This window comes from Protomyctophum parallelum (assembly GCF_964188405.1).
Source record: "Protomyctophum parallelum genome assembly, chromosome: 6".
Taxonomy (NCBI): domain Eukaryota; kingdom Metazoa; phylum Chordata; class Actinopteri; order Myctophiformes; family Myctophidae; genus Protomyctophum; species Protomyctophum parallelum.
The window spans coordinates 15,621,788-15,644,381 of record NC_139701.1 but is presented as its reverse complement, the minus strand read 5'-3'; the positions used below and the strand labels follow the sequence as shown (position 1 = coordinate 15,644,381).

Genomic DNA, 22,594 nt, shown 5'->3' with positions numbered 1-22,594 from the left:
TGCATCTCATCTTCTTCTGTGTATCATCAGATGGCCAACTCAGTGTCATACAGCCATGCCCTTGTCTCCGGTCCTAAGTCAGCTTCCGGTCCTAAGTCAGCTTCTTCAGCTTCATATTCTCATAGATGACTTGAAGCGTCCCACGCCACAGCGCAGACGGTTCAGTGAGGTCCATAGATGGCGTGTCAGGTCTTCCCCTTTTACTCCACATTTTACATCAACATTTTTGAGAGCAATGTTTAGCTGGGCCTGAGCCGTGGCTCAGCGGTTCAGGCATCCTTGGCCGGTAGCCCAAGTCTGGCAGTGTGCCGAGGGCTCGACTCCTGATCCCGATGGCCTTCACTGCATGTCACCCCCCCCCCCCCCCCCCCATCTCTCTCCCCATTTCCTGTCTGTCCCTCTATAAAAATCACACCCGTGCACGTGAACTGAGTGGTGCAACTCCCCTCTCCCCCACCCCTCCTCTCCTCTCTCTCTCATTAGCAGGCAACAGTGGAGTACTAATACTATCTCTCTCTCTCTATTTCTGGCACAACAGCGCCCCTACTGGTACTCATAGTCATACTAGTGCGCATGGCCACATAGGTTAATGTCACATAGGTGAACACATAGGTAGGTGAACACGGACATTGCTGTTCTTTGGAGTGGTTGCACCACTCAAAAATATAAAATAAAGGCGAAAGCCACAAAAAAATTTAAAATGGCTTTTATTGCAGATGATTAAAGTACAATGTCCTTTTGATAATTATGCTTTTATATTGTTTATGCAGTATATATTAAACTGTCCAACAGCAACATAGTTCCCTAAAAGATTGTCCGTGCCAACTTCATTCCATTCACTGTATTAAAAGTGACCCTTGCTTCAATGCCGTCCTTATATATATTATATACACACACACACACACACACACACACACACACACACACACACACACACACACACACACACACACACACACACACACACACACACACACACACACACACACACACACACACACACACACACACACACACACACACACACACACACACACACACATCTTAACCTTAGCTCAGAATATGGAAGAGGTTTCTGCCCAACAGCGACGATATAATATTTGTCCACAGGGTGGAGTTAGACTGCATGTAAAAAGTTATGGCTTTGTAGTGGCCTACTAGCCTTAATCCACAACTGCTACTTTATTCTAGGGCTGCAACTATGGATGCAAAGACATTTCAACATTTGTTTTTGTATCATCAATTAGTCTGTTTAACCACTTATGAGGTATATTTTAAACTTTGTCACGCTGAAATAGTTGCTGTAGGCCTACAAGCTCACAACCTGTCATGATTCAGTGCCTTGTGAGCTTGTAGATCTGCTATATTTTAACCATTTTTCAAAATGTACATTTATCGATGAAATCGATCAGTTAGATGAACTGTTGCACTCATACTTTCTTCGACCAGCTATAGATACATTTATTAATCTTTTGTCACTGGCCTAAATTAGTCCTCGAACAGAAATAAAACAGTATACTGCTCTGGATTCCTGGGAACTGACTCTGAGGGCCTTCTGACCTAAAATAGCAGTTGAATATGTCAGTGGTTCTCACAGTGGAGTCTGCAGACCCCAATAGGGTCCTTCATACGGGATGAGTCAGTAAAATGTGTGAACATAGAATCTTTTACCACTAATACTAGTATTTACACCTTATTTACTTTGTATATTCAGAAATAGCCAAGCTTGCAGCATGACACATGGTGATGGTGGACCATCTTGTAAACTAGTGTAGTTGTTTTTGTATTGAGTTGTAGGCTACTTGAAATGTATAGGCTACTGTAATTCTGCAAACTATTAATATATACTTCAATAAATCAATCAAACACGCTGTGTAAAAATATCATTAATAATAATAATAACAAAAGACAAATATTTCAATGAAATTGAATAATTGTTTTGATTAATTGTTTTACACAAATCTTCTCTTCTTTTCAGATTGGGGGTTCTGCAGCCATAGACATGTATCAATTTGGGGGTCCTTCACATTCATGATTGAGAACCATGCACAGACAGGACCACAATGGACAATTTGTGTTATCATTTTATCAATCATTGTACTACACACACACACACACACACACACACACACACACACACACACACACACACACAGTCTCTCGCACACGCACACACACACGCGCACGCACGCACATTTTCATTATCAGATCCTGCAATGTTTCACGTGAGTCAGAGCTGACGTTGGTTTACCCAGGCCGCCAAACAAATTCTCCCGCCAAACTGAGGTCACTTTAAAGCAGCACAACATTAATCAGCAAAGTTAAGCAAGAGGACAGTCACATCTATAAACAGTTGAGCAGTGCCAGTCTCAAATATAATCTGTCATGGAAACATGTATTTGTATCACAATTCATAACGCTTTCAGAGTATAGACTGATTAGACTCTCGTCTGTCGTCTCATAACAACAGTAAAATACGTTTTGATTGTTTACCAAGATATCTCTGGGCTAGTTCATTTACTGTGGTATAGTACATTTAGTGACCCGGCGAATTATGTGACTCTACGGGGCGCTGTTTTGCTTTACTGTGCACACGAAAAGGTTGATGTTGGCGTAATTAAATAAAACTCACCTTTAATCTAGAATACCAACTATTTGGGTAGTTAATTTCCACTCCCAAGTCCCAATGACATTTCCGAAATCGAAGAAACACTGCAACATGAATAGGAGTTGTTAGCCTCGGCCTTAGTCACAGAATACGATAGGTCACCGATTTCGGCATAACGTCTTCGGCATAACGCGTGTAGTGTAAGTAACCTCGTATTTACATAATCTCGCGCCAGATTCTCGGAAGTGAACCGTGCCCACACGAGAGCAGCGTTTTCGCGCGCTGAGGCTAAGCTCCGGTCACATCCGTGACGGACGGCGATCCGGGCCAATCAGCGGCGGCGAGCGCGTCCAAAGCGGCCAATCGCGAGCCGGACTCTTTTTTCAGCGGGCGGGGAAACAAAAACTATTGAAGAATCAAGCCCTGTTTAGCCCTCATTGATTCACTCTGCAGACACACACAGAAAGACACGGCGCTTCGTTTACTAACAAACACACCCGAATAAGTTTGTTTTCGCTCCAACCGGCGGGGTTTCTGCTACCTAAAAACGCCAATTTCTCGTTTGCATTCGGAGGAGAAACAGGTAAAGTAATAGTTTTTGTTCGCGTGACAACTTTTTAAAAACACTAGAGTACAACTGACGTTAGCATTGCTGGGCTAACTTGGCAAAGTACTCGCCTCGTTTCTTTTGGGGGAGTTTCCTGCTCAGACTATTAAATGTTTAATAATAATAACAACGTGAGTTGTTAGTTTTGACCCCCATGGTTCTCCTCTGCTCTGAATGAAGGAAGAAGGGGGTGTTTCGCGACCGTTTGCGCCTCCTTTCCCAAGTTTTGATGACAATGAAATGACCTGGGCTTTTGTAGCTCTTTACTTTAGTCACACTACTACAGCGTCGCTTTGTGAACTTCAAATGACGCTCAGACGTTGTGTTTTCAACCGAAAGCCGTCACGTCGACACTGGTTTCCGTTGAAACCCCCGTCGTCGCCCCCGCGTTAAGCTTGTAAACCTAGATATACACTTCGTTGTAGGACGGTGTCGCTCACTGAGAATAAATCTTATCTGCAACAACAAGCCACTTGGATGCTGCCTGAGTCGGGATGTTTTCGGGCGGGTATTATACGCCGTGGTACGGCGGTGTCGCTTGCTGGAGGGGGGGAAAGGACAATAACACAGATGTACAAGCGTCACCCTGCTGTGGCCTGTGGTGTGTGTTCTTCTGGTCTGATACGTAACCACGTTGCTGTCAATGTCGTGTGGATGTGTGTGTTGAACTTTATCTGCTGGCTGTCTGTCAACATTTTTTGGGTTTGTTTATTTCATGATGCAAAAACGTAAACACTGTTTTCCACAATAATGGGTGAACTAATGAATGCGTGCGTGGGGGATTCTTTTATGTTTTCTTCTTAACGCGTGTAAGCAAATGGGGCATTGTTTGCAAAATGCTAATCATTAAACTTGACAAACACGACGATGCCTCTTTGAAAAGAAAAGTAACTCGTCTCGGAGTACTCGAGTGAGTTTTTGAAGTCTGAAAATATAAGTGGATTTTACTCTTTATTTAACTGTAAATCGGTGCATCCTCGTCCCAGCCGAGACAGTCTACTCAGCTGAGAGGATCCAAGTATAATTTTAGTCCATACTATGGACTGAAATTAAGCCAAAGAAATAAATGAGAAATTGTGATCATGTGTGACATTGTTCGTCCTCAGAGCCTCATGTATAGTGTATGTCCCATGCGCTGCAGGCAGCATGTTTTATTGTCAGATATTGAAAGCCACATTGTTTGATAGAAGCTCCCTCCTCCCGCCCGGATGTGCTGCCTTGCTTTAAAAGGAGCTGTGGGAGGGGCTTAGACAGCCCAGTTTCCCGCACTGTATTTTAATGGGCTTGTGTTCCTCCCTGCTGCTGATAAGGCTGCTGCCACAACACTCAATAACAAACTGCACCAGTTGTTCTCAAAGTGGGGACCCCCATGGGTCTTTGGCTGACGGGGGGGCTCCAGAGCGGGGAGGGGGCCCTCCGCAAAATAAATGAGTTACTACTACAGCATTGGAATCTGTTTTTACCATTTTAAGCCTGTTACTACTTCAGACGTTTGGAAAATAGCTGATCTACAAGCCTGCTGCCCACGGCGTGTCATGATGAGACATGCTGTAAGCTTGTAGGTCAGCCATTTTCAATGTTTATTTTTTTAAATATTAGTCTCCCTGCCACTAAATGTTTTCAGAAGGGAGGCCCGTGGCCAAATGCACATCCTTGTGGTCTTGTTTCCATTCGGGTTCTATGTATTCAATTCCTAAGCATAATAAAAACAAGATTCAATATCATCGCAAAACATAAAACCATGTAGAGAGTAGGAGAGAAGAGAAAAAGTTCATAAGTCTGCCCGTCCTCCACTCTGACAACTCAATTCGAGAGTACCCGTACACTATCATTCTGATTAGTCCTCTGATGTTTTCCTCCAAGCTCACACATCAGTTTGGTGTGAGCTTGTAGATCAGCAAAAATGTAGATTTTTGCTCTTCGGCATACAGTGATATATACAGGGCGGCCGGGGCACAAGTGGGTTAAGAAAACAGTATTTCGTCTGTGGGGTGGAAACCTCATTATGTCCAAAAATAGCTAAAGTATGCTTTTGTGTGACACTGCAGTGTGATCATGTAGGGCAGGGGTTCTCAACGCTTTTGGCTGTGGAGCCCCGGAAATGCTTTGGCCATGTCTCTTCGCTTTATTTTATTTGCTTATTGCCTTTATCGATCACAGTAGGTTGGCCGGGGGGAGACACGCAGCAAAGGTCGTCGGGATCGGGACTCGAACGTGTTGACATATTTATCAGCCTAGGTGCCTGCCCCGCTAGGCCGGGCCCGAGATAAGAGTTTTTTTGCCCGGCAACAACAGCGTCCGCAGCAATCTGTTGTGTACCACTGAAGTGTGTGATGTGATAATGATGGGGCGATGGTTTAACGGTCTGGCTCTCGTTACACAGGGCAGCTGCAATGTGGATTCAAGTGCGGACAATGGACGGCAGTCAGACCCACCGGATCGACTCTCTGTCCAAACTCACCAAGGTGGACGAGCTACGCCTCAAGATCTTTGAGCTGTTCAAGGTGGAACCAGAGTTACAGAGGCTCTTCTACCGTGGCAAACAGGTGAGCGTGTGTGTGTGTGTGTGCGCAGGGGCAAGTAGTAGAAACAAAGATTGTTAATACGACGATAACCGGTCCCGGTTGGAGCCACTAGGGGCAAAATGGTACACAAATCCCAATGGTCTCCTAAGTGGGCGTGGTTTGCTTCTACCCGACAGATTTGTATTTCAGCCTACTGCTGCACAAAGCAGCATTTTGGCATTGTGACATCGTCAATCAAACTTTTCTTTTTTATTGAAAAGCATTTATTTTTTAATGTTAATGTCAATGGCACTTGTGTCACTGATATGGAGAACAGATGGCAAAATGTCATGATTCCCAAATCGGACCAACCAATAATGGAAAATTATATTCTTGAGCATTGGAACACGTCATTTAATTTTAATGTCCACTTCACGCAGATACAGGAAGTAAACCGGAGATTGCGTGTCTTGCTTTTTCTGTCTTCGGTCTGATATTTGGCACATGTCATAGCCAGGTCACATTAGGGCAGGTCAAATGTTTGTTTTATTGATTCTTCCCCATTGCTGCTTTAAAAAAAAAAAAATTGTATCTTTCTGGAAACAAAACCATGGAGCCTGCCGAAAAATTCTGATGGCCATTAACAGAAAATATATCGAAGCCACTGTTTAGGACCAACAACTGTCTTGCTCATGTAGGTTTATTGAATAATCGAGAAGCAGGCTTTTTTGTGACGTTGGACACAAAATAATTTGTAATTTTAAATCCACTAAATTGATTAGTCTGATTAAACCACTAACTCTAAGCATACTCTATATCTAAGCTCAGAATTTGGTTTTGATGTATTTTTTTTTTAATTTATCCATTATGCATGTACAATGGGGGAAATAAGTATTGGACACGTCAACTTTTTTCTCAGTATGTGTATTTCCAAAGATGCAATTGATACGACATTTCTACCAGACATTGGTATTAACTCAAGTAATCCACACATGAAAAGAAATCACAACATTTAAGTCCATAAATAATAATTATGTGGAATTAAGTGCAATAACACAGGAAAAAAGTATTGAACACGCTAACTGAAATTAATTTAATACTTAGTGGAGAAGCCTTTGTTTGTAATGACGGCTTCAAGACGCTTCTTGTATGTAGTAACTAATCGCCCACACTGCTCAGGTGTGATTTTGGCCCATTCCTCCACACAGATTGTCTTTAAATCTCGAAGATTTGTTGGTGCTCTCTGTTGAACCCTTTTCTTTAGTTCTTTCCACAAATTTTCAATGGGGTTTAAGTCAGGTGACTGACTGGGCCATTCTAACACCTTGATTTTCTTCCTCTGAAACCATTTGAGAGTCTCCTTTGCTTTGTGCTTTGGATCGTTGTCCTGCTGGAAGGTCCAGCCACGTCTCATCTTCATCATCCTGGTGGATGGCAGGAGATTCATCTCAAGAATTTCCCGATACATGGCTCCATTCATTGTTCCTTCAATTACATGAAGTCTGCCAGTACCTCGAGATGAGAAACAACCCCATGCCATGATGTTTCCACCTCCAAACTTCACTGTTGGTATAGTGTTATTGGGGTGATGCGCAGTGCCATTTCTCCTCCAAACATGGTGTGTAGTATGACAGCCAAAAAGTTCAATTTTGGTCTCGTCTGACCAGACAACATTCTCCCAGTATTCAGTAGGCTTGTCCAAATGCTGTTTAGCAAACTTTAAACGAGCTTCGACATGCCTTTTCCTGAGAAATGGGGTCTTGCGTGCTGAGCGTCCATAGAGGCCATTGCGGTGGAGTGCATTGCCTATTGTTTTCTCTGTAACACTTGTACCTGCTGCCTCCAAGTCTTTCTGGAGACCTTTCCTAGTGGTCCTTGGCTCTTTGAGTACTCTTCTGACCATCCTTCTCACTCCCTGGTCAGAAATTTTGCGAGGAGCACCTGTACGCGGCCTGTTGATGGTGAAGTGATGCTTCTTCCACTTGCGGATAATGGCCCCAACAGTGCTTACTGGAACATTCAGATGTTTTGAAATACGTCTGTAACCAGTTCCATTCTGATGCTGAGCAACAATCATGTTGCGAATGTCTTGAGAGAGCTCTTTGCTTTTACCCATCATGAGATGTTTCTTGTGTGACTGCTTGATAACAAAACAGCTGTTTTTTATAGCCAATCAATTTGCACTAGCCCAGCTGATGTTGGTTTGCACAGATAGGAGGTAGACATACAAATTACATAGGAAAGGAATGTCAAGGCACCATATGAAATCACTAAGTATACTGTTTTTCCTTGGTGTGTTCAATACTTATTTCCCATGCTATTGCACTTTATACCACATAAAAATATGTATGGACTTTATTTTTGTAATTTCTTTACATGTGTGGATTTCCTGAGTTAATACCAATGTGTGGTAAAAAAATCATGTGAATAGCATCATTGGAAATGAAGTGAATGAAAAAAAGTTGATGTGTTCAATACTTATTTCCCCCATTGTATATCGTGTCATCTCTCCTATACTTGTTCTCAGTTCATTCCTGATGATATTCCTCGTCTGTTCTCTCAGATGGAGGATGGTCACACCATGTTTGACTACAGCGTAGGACTTAACGATATTGTGCAGCTACTGGTCAGGCAGCCTGCTGTTGATGTCAAAAATAAGGAAAAAGAGGCAGAGCTCTCTGACTCTGACTCGGGCTGCGGCTCCGCCCAGAGCGAGTCCGACAAGAACTCCACCCACGGCGGCGAGGCAGAGAGTCAGGCAGCTGGGACCTCCGCCCAGGCCGAAGCCCCAGAGCTTGTTGATCCAGGGTTTGGATTATACAAGGTGAGGTTCCTGGGATGTTGGATGATTTGAATTGGCCTTGCATGGTTATAAATTATTCTCCCCACTTTATTTTTTATTTTTTTCATTCTGCTGCTGACGCACAAGCCCAAACTTATGAGAACACTTGTAGCATGAGGTGAAAACTTAAAACTTGTATTTTCCCTTCCCCCGTTTAGATTAATGAGTTTGTGGATGCCAGAGACTTGAACATGGGTGCGTGGTTCGAGGCGCAGATCGTCAATGTTACCAAGGCCCCTGCAACGCCTACAGAGGAGGAGGGTGTTGTGGAAAAAGAGGAAATACACTACCATGTCAAATATGAAGAGTAAGAACATTCCCTGTGACCGCCTGGTGCCTCCCACTATCTGAAATCCTAATCATGACCGTATTGGCCTCTTTATTGCTTATAATGTTCAGATCCACATTAGTCCTCATCACAGTGCAGGCTATTCTTCCTGCGGCCCAAACATTCACACTTCACAAGCCTGTGGTCTTGATGTACTTGAATCCCAGTAGTTAGGCCTAACAAAAAAAAACTTTGGTTTCCGGTTGCCGACCGACTCTATTAAATATGCGCGACTCATATTATTTTATTGGCATTTGGTGAAAAAAAAAAAAAAAAAGAAGCTCAGAATGCGACCGAGTAAGACCCAAAAGGTCTTTATTAAAATTAAAATTATCTTTGATGAGACCATTGGGACGCGCGAAGTCAAAAGAAAGTTTTCTTTCGTCTAAAATATCACGTGCGCAAATGTTTTGGAATGCGTCATCGCGAGGAGACGCACAACCCAACACAACACAACAGTGACAACATACAGCATGGACCTGTGCACGGTGTCTGTGACTGTCCACTGCCCGTGCAAAGCACCGCCACAGATCATACGATTGAGTACAAAAACATTTGAAGACATAATTAAGGAGGTGAAACCGTGCCGGTGTCGGTTTAAGTCCGCAGAAGGGAGACACGACCGAGCGGATAAATGGACTATCATCTCAGCCGACATACTCTCCCCCCCCACCCTGGAGCCTCTAGGCGCCCAGGCTGGGTGCGTGCTGGGCATGTTTGACTTTCGGTATCTAGCCCTGAGATGCGAGGAGGATCTGCCCCGTCAGAACGTTAGCTAACGTTAGCTTAGCCCCATATATAGACAAAAACATAGCTAACGTTAGCCCCATATGTGCCCTCTCCCTACGCTCATTCTGTAGCTCCGAGCTACAGAATGAGCGTAGGGAGAGGGCATATGGGGCTAACGTTAGCTATGTTTTTGTCTTTTAATAACTAGCACTATAGCTAGCTATGTTGATGCCAGCAACACGTTCTAACCTTTTTAACTAAATAAAATAGGGGGCTTGCAAATGTAGTATTAGACCTGCCATGATTCCACAGTTCAAATGAACTGAGTTGCAGGCAGGAGGAGGCAACTGTGCATTTCATTACTGTCAGAGCCTTCTAGTTACTGTAAGACAGTACAATTTACAATTTAGGCATTTATCAGACGCTCTTAATCCAGAGCGATTTACATTAAGCAAGAACAAAAAGCATGGGAATACATCACATAAAAATAATTTATCATGAAACATGCGTATTAAGTATTCAACCAGTGTGTGGACATTCTATTCAAAGTTTTCAAATGTTTAGCTGTAGGCATGTAGTGTTATGTGTACTTGAACCATTCATTATTTAAAAGATGGTATTTCAGGCAAATATTTAAGTTATTAAAAAAGAAGCCTATCCATCATTGCCGTAGGAAGAAAAAAGTTAAAAAAAATCCTTTCTACCCATCCTTCCCACGAAAAAATAAAAAAATAAAAAAAAATAAAATCCTTGCTACCCATCTTTCCCACGAAAAATAAAATAAAAAAATAAAATAAAATAAATTCCCTACCTACTCAGCCCAAAAATGACAGCCAATCGGAAACCAAAGTTTTTTTTTTTTAGGCCTTATACTTTATTGACCCATTTTGATAAAATCATCCTCTCACTATAGAGTGCGCATGCATGCAGTGAGGGTAAATCGAGTGGCAAATCTGAGTTTAACATTGTTTAATGCAATCGGACAACTTTTCTGTTTGTATGTATGGGCTGTCAAGGCCAGAAAGTAGTTTTTTCCACTCGGTAAGCGTTCCTGACTTCCTGCATAACTTCCGGGTATGATGATGTGACGTCTAGGGCTGACCTTCGAGTACGTTTTTGATGATCGACGCTTGGATATAAATTTGTTTCGATTGTCGACGCTTCGAAACGCAACGGGGGGGGGGGGGGAGGGGTGGGGGTGCGATGCGAGGTGCGCACCTTAAACAATAGCGGAGAGAAAGGCATGCTTGGATTGGTCTCATTTATTTAAAACGATAAGCATTGAATCAACAACTGTTGCAGCCTTCATGAAAGCAGTGACGCACAAATAATTAGGCTTAATAAAACATCCGACCGTAACAAGTCAACTGCCTAACACAGGCATTACCTCTCAAAAAAAAAAAAAAATAGCCTATAATCCAGAAAATGTAGGGATTTAGCTTCTCTTCCGATTGAAACTCGTGTGAAAACACGTGTGAAAACACACATGTGAAAACACCAAAAAAAAGCACCAGTCCTGGAGCTCCAGGCGCGCTAATTTGCGCCGCGGTCTACGCCGCTCTCAGACCCTTCCGACGAGGCTCTTTCTTGGGGTAGAAAAGTGTGGATGACCGCGGCTCAAATTGGCGCGCCTGGAAGTCCCTCGGAGCCTAGGAGGTCAGGGGCTTTTTCCCCTGTCCCATGCGTGAAATTTCGCCAATTTCTTGTCACATAGTTGACTTGCGGCATGACTGCAGGCTGCTGTGTTGACTTCCTTCCTTGTTGTTACCACCACGAGTGAGGGGGAGAGGGGAGGAGGCGTTGCGGTGCTGCGAGGCGCGAGCATGGCTCGCGGACCAAATGGGGCCGTCTCGCGGACCAAAAGCGGACACTTTTTTTTAATGACTTCGATTCAAACATTTTAAATCGATTCCCGTGCGTATCGATTGAACATCGATTAATCGATTTTTTTGGGTCAGCCCTAGTGACGTCACATGCCCTCTATTGGGAGTGGACATCCACTGCTCCCATGGTCCAGGTTTAAGGCCACAGCCTTGGTAGGAGTATGTGTACACTGAGAGAACATGAATGAAGCTAAACTTTTGATCGTGACCCTAGACTACAGTTTAACCTCAATAGCCAGATCACAGCTCCGAGTGGAGAAATGTTGTTTTTGTCTCAGCCGTTTGCTGTTGTTTTCTGCCCTCCTACAAAGGCGCACTTGCATTGGTTTGCTTGCTTGTGCGTAAGAACTGGAGGAACATTGAGTTGAATGATGACATTTTTAACTCCCTGTTTCAGCAGCGAGTACTTCAGCATTCATACACAATTGATACACCTGACTGCAAACATTTCAGCGGGGGTTTGTGTTGGTCCGTTTGTTGCATGTGTCTGGATCACTTTGTGACTTTCTCATGGATTAAAGCTCTGGGTAACTACCACCGTTTACATGAATTCGGATTCCATAGACTAGGCTAGCATTTGGCTTTTTTCTATAGAATGATTTACAAAAATGGGTTCATGCGAAGTGCCAAACAGGGAGGCATTGGTACCCTTAGTCTTTAGTACGACCCGGCTGGGGGATTGATATGTTGATGCATGTATGAGTTACTGACAAGTAAGACGCGCAAACGCGGGAAGCGAACGCAGCTCGTAAATGGCAATAACAATTAGAATAAATTACATACTTTTTTAAGGTTTTCTTTTTAAACTTCACTTTTTTGTGTTTTTTTATAAGATTTTATTTTTAAGTTAAGTTTTTTTTAAGTTTAAGTGTTTTTAAAGTTTTTTTTTTAAGTTAAGTTTCTTTGTGTTTTTTTTAAAGTTTTTAAGATTTTATTTTGAAGTTAAGTTTTTTCTTTTTCATTATAAGTTAAGTTTTGTTTTTAAGTTAAGTTGTGTGTGTGTGTGCGTGTGTGTGTTTTGTGTGATACAGCTGCGCCCTCTGGTGGCGGGCGGGTGGTGTAACAGCGGGACACACACACACACACACACAGACATTCAGCCCTTGCTGTCATAGTTAGTGCTCACTGCGTTCGCAAATACTGAGGGTCTGTTTGTTTTCTACCCGTAGCTACTCAGAGAATGGGGTTGTGCCGCTGTCGTCAAAGGATGTACGGCCTCGTGCCCGCACCGTCTACCAGTGGCATCAGCTTGATAAAGGCATGGTGGTGATGGTGAACTACAACCCTGACGATCCCAAGGAGCGTGGCTACTGGTACGACGCCGAGATCCAGAGGAAGAGAGAGACGCGAACCATACATGAGATCTACGCCAAGATCCTGCTGGGGTGAGAACTCTAGATTGAGGTGTAGACATTGCTGGAATATGAACTATACTTTTTTTTTTAGTTTTATCTATGCATCCAGCGGTGCAATCGTGGGATTGGCTGGGGGCACGGTTCGAGCCTCACTGCATTCGGGAAGAAGCTGTTTCACGTCCTACTCGTACTAACCTCTTACGGGCTCCGATTTCTGTTGACTGCTCAGTGCTCCAAGCACAAGTCCAACACTAAAGTGTTGTGCAGTGTCGTGCTGACATGTCTGGGAGAGGTGGGGCAGAACAAATCTGAATCTGTTCATGAACCTTAAAGGACCTATAACATAAAATTCAACTTTTTCAATTTCTTTTGGGTTTCTGGGGCTCCCATGTGTGTTTTCTATCCCCACAAATAACCAATTTTGAACAATCAGGCTTTCATGTCATATGGGTGTTTTAATGGAAATTGCTCTCAGGAACAGCTCGACTGATTTTGGCCTCATCGTGATGTCATCAATGTCACCCTACTTTGTATAATTCCTCCTCTTCTTCAGTCTTCAGTTCCAAATTTGCATTTCCACTTGTTTACAATGTTCACCATTGTTGATTTTCCAAGCTGGCATGGAATGGAAACAAGCCTGGTTTTATCTAGCATCAGTATTATAATGACTCAAATATTAAATAATCTGCATATCAGCACCCCCACCACCTCAGGACATTGTGGTACTGCAGCTAAAACTGCTTTCAAAGTCCAGAAAGAAATGACAAGGCCTGGTTATATCAGAGTGGTGATTGAGGCTCAAACCATTAGAAATAACTTTGAGGGACATAGACAATATGATTATGAAATATTAAAAGCAGTTTTAAAATGCATGTTATTTGCCCTTTAACACACAGACAAGTTTATTGATTTAGTCTTTGCCTGCCGAACCAGAGTTGGTTTTATTGAGACATTGTGACACGTCACACGTTTGTATCATGTGACCGGAAAAAGTCTCACTTGCCTATGGGGGCCGCTGGGTAATCTCCCCCCCATGGAATGCTATGGACAATGGCTGCATGCTATGGGCGGCTGTGTTCTTTTTTGAGCTGCTCTATTACGGAGCTACTGTATGTATGTCCCTATGTATGTGTACACGACGGGTCCCCCGTACGACGGGTCCCCGTAAGTCTCGCCGGAACCGGGCAGCCACCCTTGGGCGCGTTCCTTGGGGTCTGGATGTTGCGGGGACCCGCACACGGTAACTTATGTAATTTCTCAACCGTTTCGGACACGGGCGGCTTTCCGGAACAGGGCCGGCCCCCTGGGTGTGTTCCTGGGGGTCTGGATGTTGCGGGGACCCGCACACTGTACAGTTGCAACGGTCACTTCACACAGGATTAATTTCCGACATTAGGACATTCGATTGCGCTATTATTCAGGCATCTGTGGGTGAAATGGAACGACGTACATTATTGGGTGATTCTTCAAAGATTTGTGAAAAACGTCAGTCAAAGGGGGATTAAGATTAATAACGAAGTCAGGTTGTTAATATTGATGGTTAAACCAACAGCCTCTAAACTACTGTGGTCATTGGTTTAATCTGTGGCACATTACCATCTGTGATTTTTTTTTTTTTAAGTCATTCTGTACTGAAAGAAACCTAAAAATAGCAAAGATTTGAGTAAAAGATCTACAAGCTCAGTGTGTGCTGCACTGAGCTTGTATATCTTCTATTTATTTAATAGTCTTAGAATTTGCCAAATACCTCCTGGATTAAGTGATTCCCCCACTGTTCTTGTTGGTATTCTGTCCCACCACATATGTGGCATTTGTCGTTGATGCTGGTGATTCTCTGAACGACTGCAAGATCATCTGACCCTGATTCTATTGTATTTGTTGTAGTGATGCTGGTGATTCTCTGAACGACTGCAAGATCATGTTTCTGACGGAGATGTACAAAATAGAAGAGCCTGGCACTGCGGATGGCTCTGCAGACGGCTCCGAGAGTCCAATGAAACGTAAGCCTATATATCGTAACAATATGATACTTTATTTAAAGGCCAGTCCACACCAATGCAACTAATTGCAACCATTATCCCCTATAGCAGTTGAAAGGAGTACATTAGTGTGGTCTGGCATTAAAACTGTTTTGTTGCGACTAGTTGCATTGGTGGTCTGGCCTTTAAAGCAATGCTTAATGAGAAGCATCCTTGTGTAAGTGGTTCTGATGGCTGATTTCTTGTGCTGTATATTCTGTATATGACCTGTATAAATGTTGTCCCCCCCCTCCCGCTTCCAGGATCTAACGGACCCGAGTGCAAGCACTGTAAGGACAACCCCACTAAGGACTGTCGCTGGTGTAACTGCCACGCGTGCGGCATCAAGCAGGACCCTGACAAACAGCTTCTGTGTGACGAATGCGACATGGCCTTCCACATTTACTGCCTAGACCCCCCTCTCACCTCCATACCCAACGATGACGACTGGTGAGTTGAGGACTGATTTGAACCCTAGCATCGCCATTCTGATGTGAACACATCACACACAAAAATTAGGCATTGTGTTAATTCCACGGAAATGAGGAGTTGGTCAATATCGGGATGTCTGCATGAAAGTAAATGTCTGACATCCCTACTCGGGATTCCGACTAATCATTTGACTATGGACAAATGTTGGGTTGTTGCAGGTATTGTCCTGGTTGCCGTAACGATTCTAGTGAGGTGGTACGGGCTGGAGAGATGCTGAAAAATAGCAAGAAGAAGTCAAAGATGGCGTCTGCCAACTCCACCACCACAAGAGACTGGGGAAAGGTGAGTGGTTTGTCGCCATACTGAATGATGAGAATTCTCAATTATGTTTTATTTATTATTCACCACGGTATTCTGCCTAGGAGTGGTTATGTCTGAACAAGACAACCAATTTGGGCATTTCATTATATACCACAATATTCAAAAATAAATTACATTGCCGCTCTTCAAGCTCACAGCGTGTCATCGTGAGCCACGTCGTGAGCTTGTAGATTCACTGTCTTTATTTTCATGCAACACTATGTCGTCTGTCGTGTGGAAACCTCATATTTCCTAAACTTTTACTTTTTAATTCAAATCTAGCAAACGCGATCTTCAATTCAAATCTAGCAAACACGATCTACAAACGTGTGGATCTGCTACATATGACACTTATGATCAAGTAGGGCAGTAACTTACAAAAAATCACACCTGTGTGAAGTGAGGGTGCCCTTATCGTACATCATCCATTCATTTTCAAAGGGATGTAGGACAAAAATTGTCGATTTGCTCGTCCACATATGACATAAATTTTCCATTCATTGTCAATGGGAATTTAATGTTTGTGTAACATTAGCTGAATATAGGAGGGGCTGGCGCTCCTCAAAAAACACACAGTAAAAGAAAAAGGGAAAAAAGTCAAGGGGTTTCTGCCTGACGGCATCCATATTGGTGTGATAAAAAGCAACTAACTCTGTGTGTGTGTGTGTGTGTGTGTGTGTGTGTGTCCTCTCTCTCCAGGGCATGGCATGTGTTGGCCGTACCAAGCAGTGCACCATCGTCCCGTCCAACCACTATGGCCCGGTCCCTGGAGTCCCTGTGGGCTCTCAGTGGAAGTTCAGAGTGCAGGTCAGCGCTTAAATTGCTTTTTAATGTATTTGTTTGACAGAATAGAATGTTTTCAGTAGTTTATTTATTCTGAACTTTTTTCTGTTGATGGTAAGGAAGCAGGTTTCAAGATAAATATTCAAAAGCAACAGAACTTTTGCAAAACAGTTTGCAAAAGGTACAGTTATGCAATAATGCTTAAAAGGATAATGCAAGCCATGACTGGCTTGTTTCCAAAGTCGTACGATTATTCATACACGTTACTGCAGTGAAATTTGTTCTCTGCATTTGACCCATCTCTTGGAGCGGTGTGCCACAGCGTGCACCGCGCTCAGGAATCATTAGCTGATTTGACCCCCAATCTAACCCTTTGGGTCCCATTTTTACAGTCTTTGGTATGACCCGGCTGGGGATCGAACCCCTGACCTCCCAGTTTCAGGGTGGACAATCTAACCACAAGGCCACTGTCCGGTCCATTATGGTTCTGTCTATTCAAGACAATACAATACAAGAGCTCATCAATACTAGGAGCAGTATATTTACAGAAAAACATTGGGGGTAATTTATTTTGGCAAGCTAGAAGACTTTCCAGGTCCAGTTGAAATTAGCAGTCAGGTGCTCTTTCATGGTGGTTTTGAAGGAGGACAGGGAGTCACACTTTTCGATGGCTATTGTTAGGCCATTCCACATTTTGCTGGCATATTGGTAGAATTAATTAATTCCCATATTTGTGCTGAATCTGGGGAGAATGGTACTTTTTTTTAAAGTAGTCAACCCGGTCCCTTGAGGTTGGGTATGGTGATTTGATGGCTGTCATTTGGTGACATGGACCGTGTGTGTGTGTGTGTGTGTGTGTGTAGGTGAGTGAATCTGGCGCGCACAGACCACACGTGGCAGGAATCCATGGAAGAAGCACAGATGGCGCCTTCTCTCTGGTCCTGGCAGGAGGATATGAGGATGATACGGTACGTCCTACACACTTACGCATCTGAAGTGGTTGGATGGAGGTGGTCCACTGAGCAAGTTAGACCCTGGTCCTGGTGTCAGGTAGGACACCTACTGACTGAAAGGCAGTACTGCATGAAGACTGTCTTGGAACTATACATCTGGGACCCCTGGAATTTATCTCAGAATCCCTATTCTGGGGTAAAAAAAAGATTCGTTTGAGAGGGAAAAGGAAACTGAGCAAGCATACATATAGGGTCATTTAAGTATATACTTTTAGTATGTATTTTATTTTACTTTTATATTTATCTACTAGTATATTATCTTTAAACAAAGTTTGAGAGCTACTGATTTATAAGAATTTGTAGAATCGGCCCAAAGTCTTAATGGGTTAACTAAGCTCTGTCAGTAATATTGCCAACTGTGTTTTTAGGATGCCGGTAATGAGTTCACATACACTGGATCAGGGGGACGAGATCTGTCCGGGAACAAGAGGACAGCCGAACAGTCATGTGATCAGAAACTCACCAACATGAACAGGTCTGTTGACCACTTGAACCCTAGCCGTACCTATTCTGGGACAAACATTCTGAATTAAACTGTAGATTTTAAATTGCAAACTGATGTATGTGCTTTGTGAGCTTGTAGATCGTCTGATCTTTGTTTTGATATTTAGTGTAGAGACGAGTAAAGGATATTTGGTGTAAACTGAAAACGGGAACTAGTGTAGACCTCAGTGTTTCTAGCTCTGTGCATAACTGTAGTCCCGGGTTTCCAGAATTTCCATTTCCGAAATTTAGTTTTTTTTTCTTTGCTCGGCAGCAGAGATATTTTAAGTTTTAACCACAACACATGATGGTGCCATGCTATGTGTCTGGTTCACATCGGCTGCAGAGCCCATCAAATGAAGATATGCCATCTTCTTTTTGGCCACTTATATATCCATTAATATGCTGGCTATTAAAAAGTTGATCTAAAAGTTCACAGGGCCTCACTTTATTTGCCATTTTGAAAGTGAACAAATTTCCTCTGGGGAAAATGAAGGCCCATGGCATCCTATTAGAAGAACATGATGGGGCCATGATTATTATTTTTCATTATTAATACCGGTATATAGTTTTTTATTTGCAATTGAAATATCGCTTGAATCAAATCCAATATTGATTTGATTTATGGACTTCAGTTTGTAGATGGGAAGATGATGATTGTGCAATGTTTATTCAAAAGGGCTGAACTGAATATACAGGGAATTACAATGTTGACTTTTGTGCCAGAGGTTTTGCCTTGGGTAAATTCAACTTGGCTTTCAGGTGTCTGCTCATGATTGATTGTTAATACAATGTTGAAGCCACCCCTGTCTGCTCAGTCTTGAGCAGATCATAATTGGTGTGACACTTTACAAAGACGGAAATTAATAATATGAAAAATGAGTTTGTCAGACTGTAGAGCTTGAGTAAATGAAATGTAGTGCGTACACAGTCCTTGTCTGTTGTGCTTTGAATATGCTTTACATGCGAGTATCTCACCGCGGTCTTCTCTCTTGACAGGGCGCTGGCAATCAACTGCAACGCCTCGGCGAACGATAAAGATGGAGCTGAGGCCAAGAACTGGAAAGGAGGGAAGCCGGTCAGGGTGATTCGCAGCTCCAAGGGCCGCAAACACAGCAAATACAGCCCAGAGGAAGGAAACCGATATGATGGCATCTACAAGGTATATATATATGTAATGCATTTGAACCAGTAGTCAAAACAAGTTTTCATTTTATAATTAATTTCTTAGAATTTGTAAATGGCGTCTTTTTTGTCTTTTGGATTTGACACGGATCAAATTTGATAAGCTTTCTACGGAATATATAATTTTACCTAATCTCTGTGCAAGGGCTTCCAAACGTTTCAAGCTGTGATCCCCCCCCCCCTGTATACACTTATACAGTATGTTTGCTTGTTTACTGTTGAGTGAGAAAACAATGTTGCACATGAAGCTCATAATCTGGAGACTTCCCCCAAAATCATCTGGGGACCCCTGTTTGGGAACCACTGTCTCTGTGAACACCTGCATTGTTTGACTGCCAGGTGGTGAAGTACTGGCCAGAGAAGGGCAAGTCTGGCTTCCTGGTGTGGCGTTATCTCCTGAAACGCGATGACGATGAACCGGCACCGTGGACCAGAGATGGCAAGGAGCGCATCAAGAAACTGGGTCTCACCATGCAGGTAGAGAGACAACAGACTATCCAGCGGCCTTCGTCAGTGTGATAGCCGAAAGTAATGTTCAGTATAGGATTTAACTTTATTCCATGACTTCATCTTTCCAGTATCCCGAGGGTTACCTGGAGGCCCAGGCAGCCAAGGAGAAAGAGAAGGAGAACAAGAACGAATCAGAGGAGGAAGAGGAGAAGACACCCACTAAGGGGAAGAGGAAGAGGGCATCCAAGGGCCGTGGTGAGTTCTCAACAAGCACTGAGCTGTTATTTAGACAGATGCCAGGTTCATTGGTTGACCTGGTGTCCTATAGTTTCATTGTATGTATAGTTTTAATGTTCATATATTGATATTATAATGTTGAGACTGATCGGTTCTTGGTTTATCTATAATCCTCGTGTTTTCCTTGCTTACTGTAAATTCGTTCAGACTCGGCCAAGTCGTCTCCAGTGAAGGGAACTCCTAAGAAGATGAAGGTTGAAGTTTACAAGCTGACCAAGGAACAGAAGGGCTTTATCGGAGAGGATGAAGGCAATAGGAAGCTGTGGGATGAAGCAATGACCGCGCTGTCATTAGGACCGGTAATGATCACCTATTTACTGCAAGACTTAGCTGATGGGGATCGATGCCAGGTTGAAAGGGTTTAGGATGAAGCAGTGCAGAGAGAGACTAAAGTTTTTTCTAAAGACGTGCAACACGGGTGTGGATGAGGAATCCAGTCGGGGCTGTTGTACTAAAGTTAGCTCTCCACCAAACGGATTACGATTGCCACAATCAATTGATTTTGGTTGGAAGGTGTGGAAAAAGTAGATGAATGCGCTGAGTGAGAGCCGCCACTGACAGCTGAATGGAACAACAAGACCGCTGCTATCCGCCGGTAGCTCGGCCAGCTTTAGATGCTTCCCTACAACCTGAAGTGTACCCACCGCCCAATCAACAGCATATTAACAGGCGCTAAATGTTACTACATTTACCGACGTTGGGGGGACCTTTACTCTGCTACAAGTAATGCTTAATGGAATCCTTGAATTTGGCCTTAGCTTAGATGAACATTCTGAACAAAATCCAGCCACTAACTAACCAAATTATTCCGCTGCTTGTTGCTCTTCAGGTGACAACCTGGTTTCTGACACTATTGACCGGTTTAGAGACTAATGATTAATCCTATGTGCAGAAATTCGTGAACAAGGTTGAAGAGATGTTCCTGTGCATCTGCTGCCAAGAGGTGGTCTTCCAGCCCATCACCACAGAATGCCAACACAATGTCTGCAGGGTAAGTTAAGCTCCACTACTGCCTCACTTGCACTTGCTTGTGATTACTCATTATTTGACTTGTAAATCTCAGAACTTGCAGACCGATAGTAGATTTGACGCCTAACCAGATCTTTTTTAGGGATGGTTCTGTCAAATGAAACTATATTTTAAAACCCTTAAGACCTGAGGCTGATTCTACAAATGCCAGATTTGGTTGTTTTTTTAATTCCAAAATGACAGATGTACAAGCTTGAAGTGTTTGAAGTGATGTAGACTATCGTATACTAAAAGATCCAACTGTGTGTTTATTCCAGGAGTGCCTTAAGAGGTCATTTAATGCAGAGGTATACACCTGCCCAGCCTGCAGGTATGACTTGGGCAAGACTTACTCCATGGCCATAAACAAACCCCTGCAAGCCATCTTAAATCAGTTTTTCCCCGGTTACAGCAGCGGACGATGATTTTTTAGTTGTTGTACCCAGCCAGCCCTCTCAACGAGGGACACTCAATGAACTGAATTCAGAATGTTCAGTAACAACAAAGAATCAGTTTCTCTTAATATATTTTTGTATGATTTCTTTTTTTTGTTTGTCGAGTTTATATGCCACCCCTTGTTCACTTTAGAGCCGATTTTGCCATGGAGCATAGTTTGTTATTGAAAATGCTTTTGTACATTTTAACTGTCCTCCTGTTGCAATTTCCGAAGCAATTTAATCCCACTTGTTCTTAAATATTGTGTTCTATTTCATTTACAAATGCAAATGTAGTCATACTATACAATGAAGGTTACTGGTGACCAAATCCCTCCATTTCTTTAGTTTGTATTTTTTTGGGGGGTAAAACCCAACACGCCTTAAAATTACATTTCTGCAGTACACAGGGTGATAAATTTAGAATGTGGAATGCCCCTGCCATTAGTGTATCCTACAGTGACACTGTCGTTGTCAATGATGCATTTCTGTATGGATACATTGATCTGAAAGTGTCAGCATTACATTTTCATGCTCCGTTTTGGCATTGGTTAAGATGCATTTTATATGCCGTTATATAATGTTTCATATCTCGATTGTTAATTTTGTATACAACTCTGCAGTTTTTTTCCACGATTGTTTTGTTTTTCTCTCCAACTAAAGTCCTCTGTAACAAGAACTGCCACCTAGGTGATCTCTGATGCCACATATGGGGGGGAAATGCAACTGCAGACAAGTATTTTTAATAATTGAGACTAGACGAAGCATCCGATTGTACAATACTTAATAGGAGTAGTTCACCCCCAAAAACATTACTTAATTTCTATCAATCACACACCACATGAAGCATCAAATTCATGGAGATTTTGTCATTTTTTGGGTGAAGTACTCCTTAAGTTTCTGTCATCAGGGAGGGGTGTATTCAGTAAAATGTTTTTGACTCATTCATCCTTTGATAATTTGTTTGACTGTGGGCTCTAATGTTTTATGATGTTTTATGTTTTTTAGAATATTGATATTGTTTTTATGGTTCATTAAATTCTAGGATATACGATCCTGTTGCTGCCTCCTGTACCATTAGTTGGAACACTTGTTTATTTTTGTTGTCTAATCCCCCCTTTTTTTTTACACACACACACACACACACACACACACACACACACAGGCCTTTAACACTTAACTGCTGTATAAGCAAATGGATTTTGATATAAGCAAAACCCGAGGGTAATGTAGAAGTCCCTTATATTTAGCTGTGTAGATCTTGTCCCTTCACAG

The 22,594-nt window shown here is 42.8% G+C and overlaps 1 protein-coding gene across 2 annotated transcripts; it reads left to right on the top strand.

Annotated features, from left to right (window-relative positions):
- The first annotated feature begins 3,053 nt into the window (after nucleotides 1–3,053).
- Nucleotides 3,054–22,378, top strand: uhrf1 (ubiquitin-like with PHD and ring finger domains 1). 2 transcript variants are annotated; one of them, XM_083768142.1, is made up of 17 exons: nucleotides 3,054–3,191; nucleotides 5,599–5,761; nucleotides 8,283–8,543; nucleotides 8,720–8,868; nucleotides 12,671–12,886; nucleotides 14,741–14,856; nucleotides 15,138–15,324; nucleotides 15,525–15,648; nucleotides 16,366–16,473; nucleotides 17,313–17,417; nucleotides 17,831–17,937; nucleotides 18,945–19,107; nucleotides 19,470–19,607; nucleotides 19,709–19,835; nucleotides 20,025–20,176; nucleotides 20,770–20,868; nucleotides 21,164–22,378. In XM_083768142.1, the coding sequence occupies exons 2-17, from the start codon at nucleotides 5,609–5,611 to the stop codon at nucleotides 21,308–21,310; spliced, it is 2,352 nt and encodes a 783-aa protein (XP_083624268.1). In that variant the 5' UTR covers nucleotides 3,054–3,191; nucleotides 5,599–5,608; the 3' UTR covers nucleotides 21,311–22,378. The 2 variants fall into 2 exon arrangements, with proteins under 2 accessions (XP_083624268.1, XP_083624269.1); XM_083768143.1 differs by having other exon boundaries at nucleotides 3,059–3,191; nucleotides 5,604–5,761.
- Nucleotides 22,379–22,594: the final 216 nt, after the last annotated feature.

Coding starts and splice junctions, on each gene's coding strand:
- uhrf1 (XM_083768142.1), top strand. CDS start 5,609: ATGTGGATTCAAGTGCGGACAATGGACGGCAGTCAGACCCACCGGATC. Junction 15,649..16,365: donor CCACAAGAGACTGGGGAAAG/GTGAGTGGTTTG, acceptor CTCTCTCTCCAG/GGCATGGCATGTGTTGGCCG. Junction 17,938..18,944: donor AAACTCACCAACATGAACAG/GTCTGTTGACCA, acceptor CTCTCTTGACAG/GGCGCTGGCAATCAACTGCA.